Source organism: Ursus arctos, chromosome X, assembly GCF_023065955.2.
Source record: "Ursus arctos isolate Adak ecotype North America chromosome X, UrsArc2.0, whole genome shotgun sequence".
Classification (NCBI taxonomy): Eukaryota; Metazoa; Chordata; class Mammalia; order Carnivora; family Ursidae; genus Ursus; species Ursus arctos.
In genome coordinates this window covers 87051325-87061283 of record NC_079873.1, presented here as the reverse complement: position 1 = coordinate 87061283, position 9959 = coordinate 87051325, and the positions used below count along the sequence as shown (strand labels likewise).

At 42.5% G+C, this 9959-nt stretch overlaps 1 protein-coding gene across 1 annotated transcript; it reads right to left on the bottom strand.

The window, feature by feature from the left end:
• Window positions 1–1520: 1520 nt before the first annotated feature.
• SERTM2 (serine rich and transmembrane domain containing 2) lies at window positions 1521–1927 on the bottom strand. Its single transcript, XM_044392130.3, has one exon. It carries the CDS (start codon window positions 1847–1849, stop codon window positions 1577–1579), a length of 273 nt encoding a protein of 90 aa, XP_044248065.1. The 5' UTR covers window positions 1850–1927; the 3' UTR covers window positions 1521–1576.
• Between the last annotated feature and the right edge of the window lie 8032 nt (window positions 1928–9959).

The following is a 9959-nucleotide window of genomic DNA, read 5'->3' as shown; positions in this document are numbered from 1 at the left end:
CTGCCGTCCGGTCCAGACAGTTTCTCTCTCCCCACCACCGCAGTTCCCGAGGGAGCACCCTGTGAAATTTGATGACCACCTTTTAAGTGCCAGAGACAACTGATTGTTTTTTAACGGGGGTAGAATTATTTTAAGCAGGTAGAAATTAACAGGCGCATGTTAGCTCTTCGGCTGGAGAGTAGATGACCAGCCTTCTAATTTCTAATTTCTAAACAGGACTCATCTCCTTTGGTTCCGTTTTGCAACGTTCATTTAAAAAAAAAAAAAGTCAAATTCTTTCTCTACTACTGGCATACTAGGCTTCTTATGAGAATGAGAATGGAATTTTTTAAAAATATATTTCTCTTATAGGTAATAAGCCAAACACTTCATCTTTTGGCAGGGATCAGGAAGGGAAAAGCATTTTCTGGGAAAGACGAATGTAACATTTGAGGACATTGATCTTAATAAAGATTTGTAGGAGGGTGGTGTTTAGTCCTTTGCTCCTTTGTCTTCTTCTTACACTCAGATCTAAAAGGACCCCAGTGACTAAATAGCTCTCTGATCATTTTTCAGAAAGAAAAACCTGGCACCCAGGGGCTTGAATGTTTTGTCCAAAGCCACAATCATACAGTGACAGAATACCAAGATTATTTCATTCTGCTTTAAAGTCTAGTCCAGTCTTTTTTTGCCAGGGCCACCTTTAAACAAAACTCGTATTTGGGTGCAACTCAATCCTGGAGCGTGACAGGGCGGGAGAAAAAGGTAAAGAAGCTGCGTGTATAATGTAAGGTTTATTGTCACGAGCACATTTGGACTTAATTTTCCCTTGGTTTCGGGGAAGCTCATCATTCCGGATTTTTGTAATACATCTGCCATTATCTGAGTTTTTAGAAGTCCAGTAATAGTAATAACACAGATATAAAATGCACATTTTCCCTCTCTAGATGAATTTGTGGACTAGCAACTTCTTTCTGCAAACTTGCAACAGTTTTTTAAAATCTCTTCTTTGGTTTGGGACAAACCCGATGGCCTTGGATGATAAAATCACTGTTCCTTTGGGAAAAGGTTCGTGGTCCCTTCCATCAACCTCTGACATGATTTAGCTTCATGTCAGTGGAGGCAATTCTTTAGGGTCCAAGTGCTCAATTAAAACTTGTCCTTTTCTCGGGGGTACCCTCTTTGAACGATCAGCCCCTGTGAAAGCAGATCTTTCTTGTTCTCAGAGCTTCCAGGGATCCTGTGTTTTGTTGTTGTTGTTTTTGGGTTTTTTGTTTTTTGTTTTTTACAATAGCTGCATATGAATTTCTGTGGTCTGAGGTTTGCTCAAGGCCCAGGCTCTCTTTGGTTACTATGGCAACCTGCCCTCCCAACCAGCTGCCATTTCCTTTATTCCTGGCAAAGAATGAGTCTTAAACCTCTTAGCCCACAAGCAGAATCAAGATAAAGAACAACACAAAAAAACCACGAACAGCTCGTTAAATAAGCAACTTGTTGATTCCCTACACGGGAAGCCACGTGCAACGAAGCGAGCTCTCCTGGACAGCAACATAGAAGAGTTTACTGACACCTACTAGAGCCCGTGTTCATCCCGGCTTTAGGGAGTGGGGATTCGACTCTGCATCTCTACATCCGTGAACTGAGGGACACTTTCCGTGCTCTCGGAAGTGATGGGTGAGATGACATGTTTGAGCCGAAGGAGCATGGTGAAGAGCAGGATGAGGAGAATGGCCAGGAGGCTCAGGAATAAGCCCACATACATGTAGAGGTTGGAATACTTATCTGAAGTGGTGTCAACCTCTGTTGCCAGGGTGGGGAAATGGGCCCGGCCGGTGAGATTTCCATGGTACTTGAAATGCACCTCCGTCATCACTCAAGACTTCAGTGGGTACCTATTTCTCTTTGTTTTCTATTGCCTTCGAGGCATTCCACAGTCACTCAGACTGTCTCTGAATATACTGGGGGTGTTCTAACAATCTCACACAGAGCGATCACGACCCGAACCAAGTCAGTGGCGCACAAGCAAGAAAATGGTGATGTTCTGATTTGGCAATGGCCACACTCTGTTCTCCAGCCCAGCACCCCGTCCCTTGATAGGTTTTATCAGAAACTCTTAATCATTAAAAAAATAATATAGAGAGAACTCTTATTTTCCACAGTCCTACTCTTATACTGATTAAGACAAATAATGGTGAAACTGCTTTGTAATACTGCTATGGGGACAAGAAATCTCCAAGTATGAAATCAGACTTTTACTCTAATTACGTAGATTTAACTGGGTTCTTCTGTGAGGAGACTTTCTAAATGCTTTTGTGCATTTCAGTCTCAGCATATCTGAATTTTCACCCTTCTTGTCTCAGAATCTCCCCTCAGGCTGGAGCTGGTAAGGTTCCTACCCAGCTGCCACGGCTCGAGGGCTGTAAGTCTAGAGGACGTGTGTTGACATCCCTCACCGTAGGTTGGAGGGAAAACGTTGTCAGACCTGGGAATTTCTCGGAAGGAGGAGGTCTCAGAGATGCTGACAGCAGTAGGTCTAGGCTCAGGAGATTTGACTCTTAAGATTCTTCAACAGATTTATATTCCTGAAAATCAAAAATAGAAATAGAAGATTCAGGTATCTAAGAGAAACAGATGGCAATTTCTTTGGAGATACAAATTAAGGGACATATTGCAAAATGTTTGCTAAGGGCAAATTAGTTTTAAAATGATATCCTGAATTTTCAGTTTGAATGCCTTTTGCCATGTGGTAAATGGCTATTAAAGAAAGGAAAAATTCGGATCACTGAACAGCAACTAATAACTAGGCTAGATTAGGATAGTGTTTTCCAAACTAATTGGTCATAAGATTTACCCAAGGCACTTAATAAAATATAGACCAAGGGCCCCAAAGTAGACTTTCTAAATCATAATCTCCACAGTAGGGGCCTGGAGACCACTCTAGAGAGTCAGATTTTATCGGTCTGGGGTGGGATCCAAACACCGGTGTTTTTTTAAAGTTCCCAAGTGACTCTCAAGTGCAGCTAGGATGAGAACCACTGCTTTGGCTTAACCAGGAAATTCTAGCATTAAAATATAGAAGACCTAAGGGTGTCTGGCTGGCTTAGTTGGTAGAGCACGTGAGTGTTGATCTCAGGGTTGGGAGTTCAAGCCCCCACGTTGGGCATGGAGCCTATGTAAAATAAAATAATAAAATAAAATAAAATAAAATAAAATAAAGACCTAAATCTAAGGATTCATTTTTCAAACTCCAGGGCACAGTGCCATGGCTAACTTTAACAAATCATAGAATTTTTAGGAATGCAGGCTTCCCCCAATTTTGTTTTTGTGTTCTTTCTCTCTCATTCAGGTCTGCGGAGTGGGAATGTGCTTTTTTAAGATTTTATTTTTGTATATTTGAGAGAGAGACATAGCAAGAGGGAGCAGAGCAGGAGGGAGGGGCAGAAGGAGAGGGAGAAGCAGGCTCCCCGCTGAGCAGGGAAGGGAGCCCTGCTCAGGGTTGGATCCCAGGATCCTGTGATCATGACCTGAGCCAAAGGCAGACGCTTAACCTTGACTGAGCCAGCCAGGTGCCCCAAGAATGTACTTTCCCCCCCAGTATTTGTAGATCAGAAGGAATTGAGAGGGTATGTCTGTTCTGAGCAACTAACTCTATCTTTCTTTATCAAAAAAGGCAGAACCTTGTCTTTATTGGCAAAAACATTCCAGTGTGTGAATAGGTCAACTATATACTGTTGACATCTTCCAAAATGATTTAGCTTGTCATTCTGAACGTGAATTTTGAATATGGGTGACTAAAATAAACAATATAAAACTCCATCACCCATCAAACTTCTATGTGCAATAGTAGCAGAGAGCTGACAATGTAGCCTAGTTCTGTCTCTGGTTAGCAGACCCAAGAAGAGTTCATAGAAATAGCTCCAACAATCACACTACTCTTCCAATAATCTGGGATTTTGCCACCAGCCTGGGAGTGCTTAAAATTTTTGTTTAGTCATCCACACTATACTTTCTGTAATCTGCATGATTCTTAGTCTACCTGTCTCCTGCCTACTGTACTACACAGAGCCACCTCGGTCATAAGAAACAAGGGCAAAGAGACAGGCTAGCTTTTTGGACCAATGGTCTAGGAAACATTTTTCCACTACTTACAGGTACATTTATTTTGATTTCTGGTTCATTAGCAAGTAGAAAAGATGATCACAGTAGATAAGCTTTATTTCCCTAGAAACACCATCTCTCAAAGGCAATGGTTCATCAGAACAGCCTGTTACCAATGCGACCTTAAGTCTGTTCTTGGGAGCTCCTCCTCCCCAAACCACTTGGTCCTTGACCTTGCTTGTTCTCCTAAATCCAGTTTCTCTCAAGGGCATGAAAAGCATGAACCCCCCCCCTCGCCCGCCACCATGTCATTTGAAATGTAGATTTCTAGGCCCTTCCTTGGGCTTCCTGAATTCTAATATCTTGGATCAAGGCCCAGGAATATGCATCCTAAGCTCCAGCTTTTCAAGTTGTTCTTTGTACACCAAGTTTTGAAAGGTAACTGTAGGTCTTTCTCTCTAGATATCCCAGCCAAAGGACAGAGCTAATCAGTCTTATTGGTGGTTTGAGGCCCTATTTAAAAAAACAACAACAACACTTAAAACAGTGTTATGGGTTGAATTGTGTCTTCCCGAAACATGTGTTGAAGTCCTAACACCTCGTACTTGTGAATACGACCTCACTTCAAAATGTAATCAAGTCAAAATGGGGTTATTAGGTTAACCCTCATCCAATATGACTGGTGTCCTTATCAGAAGGGAAGACAGAGACAGAGATCGGAGTGATGCATCTACAAGCTGAGGAAGGTTGAGGACTGCCAGTAAGCACCAGAAGCTAGAAGAACCCAGGAAGGATTTTACCCTACAGACTGCAGAGAGAACATGGCCCTGCTGATGCCTTGATTTCAGACTTCTAGACTCCAGACCTAAGAGAATAAAGTTCTGTTGTTTTAAGCCACCTGGCATGTGGTACTTTGTTTATGGCAGCCCTAGGAAACGAATACACAGAGTAATCACTCAGAGTCCCTAGTGTTTTGGAACCTTTGGGGCAATGTTTCTCAGTGTGGTCCCAGGAAGTCCCTTTGTCAGAGTCACCTGGAGATGCTTAGGACAAATGCAGATTTTGAGGTCCTGTCCCTTGCTTTTTAGATCAGAATCTCTGGGGATAGGACCCTGAAATCTACATCTGGGACAAGCTAGCCGCTTAGAATTTCTAAGCACACACTGCAAAGCATGGCTTCTAGTCCCTGCTGCCCTCGGGATCACTTATGAAGCGTTTTGAAAATGCAGGTACCTGGGTCCTTCCTCCAGAGGCTGGGATTCAGTAGGTCTGCGTGGGGCACGAACATCTGTAACGCTTAAAGCCCCGCAGGTGGTTTAGCTATGCAGCCAGGGCTGAGCAACTCCACTCTACAAATACAACAGAGCGCTTCAAAGTCAGGACTCTGATGGTCCCAGGCAGCCCGCACAGAGGCCTCACGTTTCCACCTGCCCTTCCGCAGAGAAGTGGGAGGAAAATAAACACTCACTGCTGGCGCAGGCCAAGTGGCAGATGCCGGTCTAGCATTAGGGCACCTTTTCAGTCTACCGTGGACCTCGCCTGCACAGAGTTGGATAAGTCATTCTCCTTGGTTTATGGCATATTGTCATCATCAGTGCCTCCAGGGCCTCTTTTATTTGCTTACTTCATAACACTCACGGGAAAAAATAACACTCATGGACAAACATCTGTGAACAAACACCCACCCACTTTAAGATTGAGAACAATTAATAATTTGCATGGACATCTACCTGTGCTCTTCCCCCTCTTGTCCTACTATCTACTGCTCCCCCAAATAATTAATACTCTAAATTTTGTGAATCATTCCCTTGCTTTTATTTATACACACACACACACACACACACACACCCATGCCTAAACAATATGTTGTTTAGGTTTGTTTTTAACTTCATAAAAAAGCATCAAACTATATGTCATCTTCTTCTACTTGCTCTTTTTACTCTGCATTCTATTGCCACAGGATTTCTTTACAACTGGTCAAACAGGATGAAAAAGGAGTCAAGTTTTGGAGGCCCACATAATTGCCTTTGAGGATCCTTACTGCCTTCGGACGTCACTCCATTCTCCTCAGCTTGGCATTCAAGGCTGGCAATACCTTGGTCCTGGATGACCTACATCCTTCCACTACCCTCCATTCCCATCAAGCTGGAATGTTCACTGTCACCTACTTCCCTGCCTTGGTGCTTTTCTTTGACCAGTTCCTTTCATCTTTCCATATCTTTGTTTAGGGAAATGTTACCATTCTTCATGGTTCAGCTCATGAAACTGACCTTAATTTCCCATCTAAATCTTAATTCCCACATGCTCTGTATTGCTCCCAGAGAATTTACATTCGTCTAGTATTGTAAATATCTATTTCATGTGTTTTCGCCCAAGTTGTAATATATAAACCCCTTGAGGATCTTTTGTCAACATTCTATCACTTAACCTTGCTCACAGTAACTGTTTGATAATTATTGAATAAATGCATGGATATGAAGAAATGCACCTAGCACTGACAATTTGAAGAGAAGCGTAGTCTTATTTCTGTTCTGACTGCTAATGTACCTTGAGGAAGAGCCTGAAACTCCCTTTTCTTTTTACTCCTCTTCCCCATCTCTTACTGTGCAAAGGAAGCTAGATTCCCAATTATAATCTGGAACTAAGGAATAATCACTGTGTTAGAAACTCTGCTCTTGACTATTATATGATTTTAAAGGACAACTATATGGGATGGATTTATAGCCTTAAATTTTAGGAAGTTTAACTGTGTCTATAGATGTTTTTCAGTAACAATTGATAATATATTGTCCGCTTCCTACACAATCAACCCTGAATCTTTCTCAGGTCTGAATATTTACGAAATACTTATTAGAATTCTGTGAAGCTTGGAGAAGTTGTGGAGAACAGGGATCTCATGTACAGTTGTCAATTTCTTCACACATTCCATTTGAGGGTTTGGAAAACTAATCACATATTTCTTAAAACCTCTATAGTCTGCAGGAGACCAAACGCCCTGGTGAATTCAGAGAGGTCTACTGATTTAATTTCTGAAATCCATTAAGGACTTTGAAATGAGTAAACGAAGAGTTAGGTATTGGGGGATCCTCTTTGTTACTCTGGTCCTGTACCTGTGACAACTTCTCGTAAAAGCTTTCCAAACAGGATTGCCATAGCTCTCATTGCTAACTAATTAATGGGATGCACAGATAATGTGATTGCTCTGTTAAAAGCTCTGTGCCGTTCGCAAAGAAAAAGCATACTGCAATTTCAAAAGAAATTGAAATTCTATTGATTCTGAAGGATCTAATTTTCAGGGAAAGACCCTTACACAATTTTGGTATCCTGCAGTCCTTTCTGGGAAGCTTATAAAATAATCACCAGGCTCTAGTCTTTGTAAAAGTGATTGAAAGCTGTTGAGGGATAAGGAGGAGAGTGAGGGATAGGAAAAAGGGTAAGGAATTAGGGGGGAAAGGAAGGGAAATGGAGAGAAAGTGGGAGAAGGGAAGGAAGGAAATGTGAGGAGTAAGATGATGAGGGATGTGTGAATAAGAGGTGGAGAGAATGAGTGATTAGAAGCAGAGATAAAGGTAGGGACATAGGAAAACATTGGAAAAGGAGGGAGGAGGGAAAAAAAGGGGAGGGAAGTTTGGGGGAACTGCAAAGGGAAAGAGATTAATTTAATAATGGTCCAATGTCCACCATTAGCCTGAACATCTGGTTTTCTTCACATCTAATGTAAATCAAAATACCCACAAGCGATGTGAATGCACCTTTGCTTTTCTGATTGCATGTTTTGGTAATAACAACTCTTGGTAACTAAAAAAAAAAATTGCTGTGTTTTGGTAGGAACATAAAAACGCCAAGTCTTTGGTAATGTTCGACATCAGCATAATATATGTAACCTTACAGAGGTAAAATAATAATGTACCCACCCAGATCATGAAGGGAATGTGGAGCTTTCTTTATCCATCAATCCTGCAAGGGATCCCTTGGGTGAAACTTGCTCCTTATAAGAGCAACAAAGTTCTGCCTGGACCACCTAAATCAGATCGATATTTATTCAGCAAATCTTTGAGTGCCCACCAACTACCAGGCACTCTGCTAAGTGCTCAGGATACAGAGAGAAACGTACCCGGTTCCCCGTGTTGGTCCTCAAGGAGCTCCTAGTAGTTACTTTTGCTTTTTTATTTAACATGATAATGTGCTGGAAACAATTCACTTGGTAATTTTGCATTTCTCTGCGTGACACCCGCAATTCCACCAGATGGGTAAGGAAAATGATCAGTGCAACAATTCAGAAGAGAGAGCTGAAATGATCAATTGCAACAGCTTGCAGGAGTGAATGCACCCAATTCTGTTTGTATGTATCTGCCCAGTGTGGGGGTGAGAAAACTAAGGGGGGGTAGGAACGGTTAAGAGTATCTAGTTTCACATCAGCCCCACGAAAAAACAATTCCAGCAGCAAGTGCTTCTTCGGCGGCTAGAGCCATTAAGTAATAAGCTTTCTCAAGTGGGAGTTGCTGTATCTTCTCCTGCACATGGTGCCTATTTGTCACACCTGCTGATAAATAAGATAATGCCGCTCATTTCATCGTGAATAACATCATAATGTTTCCAAATCTCTCTTACCTTTCCTGGCTTACGGGATGAATGGGGTTGGCCATTCAAGTATCCCTCCTGAAGCTTGCACAGACAGCCAACTTGTTCGGGAACATCTCTGGCATATCTGGAAAAGAGAACGCAAGCCTCGTTTTGCCAGAGAAGCAGGACTAACGGTCGTGCAAAGTATGCTTTCTCTTTCATCCTCCTAAAGACTCAGACCTTTCCAGCGCAGACCCAGAAAAGCACTTTGTATTGAGTTACTTAAAATGCCAGTTGCCACTTACAGCTTCAGAGTGCAGTTTCGGACGCCTGCTCCTTATAAACTCCAAAGAGCCAGAGGAGTGCCTGTGTGGACGTGCACCTACGGTCTGGAACGCTTGAACGTGAGCATGCTGAACACTGAAGTCCCCAGGTCCTCTCTCGCAGGCAACAGTTTAGAGTATGCGGGAAAGGTAGTGAGTGATTCAGCTCTGCTCTGCCTTCGCCGCCGGTGTGTGCAGCCCAAGAGGGAGGAGATAAGAGAGAAGCTGAGAAGCAAAGTTTGTATAAGCCTTCCACTTTAACCCCTTCGGGGCTGCCTCATGCAGCTGTAGGATTAGCGAAGGCTCCCTGTCTTTGTCAAAGCTTCTACTTTGTGTCATTTAAGAGGATCAGAGCCCTTGCTCAAATCAGGAGGCTTTTCATCGGAGGTCTTATAGTAATAGATGCTTAGAACGGAAACCAAGCATGCCAGCATGTAGTGGGATTTAAATTATTTCATCTTTACAAACAGAATGGATGCATATGTGTGTTCCCAGGTTTGGGAAACTTTTTTTTTTTTTGGCACCAACCGAATACTTTTATTTTGAATTCTTTGGTGGAAATGTAATGTGGGTTTTGGAATCTAGTTCTGAGTTTCTGTTTGGGGGGGGGGTCTAAGCATGAGGCAGAATATCTTTGAAGAAAGTGTATTTATCCAGGGTACGTGTTTCGTTATAAATAGCATGTCCACCTATACTTGAAACGCCCCTACTATATTATAGATGCTGTGGCAGGAGGAAGGGGATTAACATAGCTGAGTGCCTACTCTGTTCAAGCGATTCATGTAGAGAATCTCACTGAACACTCGCAACAGCCCTATGACTTGGGTATTATTATCCCCATTTTACAACGTAGGAAACTGAGGCTCAAGGAGGAATAAGTGCAATTTAGTAAGCTTGGAGCAAGTATTCGCAAACAAGGCCGCAAGATCCCAAATTCTCTGCTCTTTTAGCAGTGATTCTTAATGTCTTCTGGGTCTTGGATTCCTCGGAGAACCT

Bases quoted from the DNA above. Each gene is read 5' to 3' on its own strand.
- SERTM2 (XM_044392130.3), bottom strand. From the start codon at position 1,849: ATGACGGAGGTGCATTTCAAGTACCATGGAAATCTCACCGGCCGGGCC.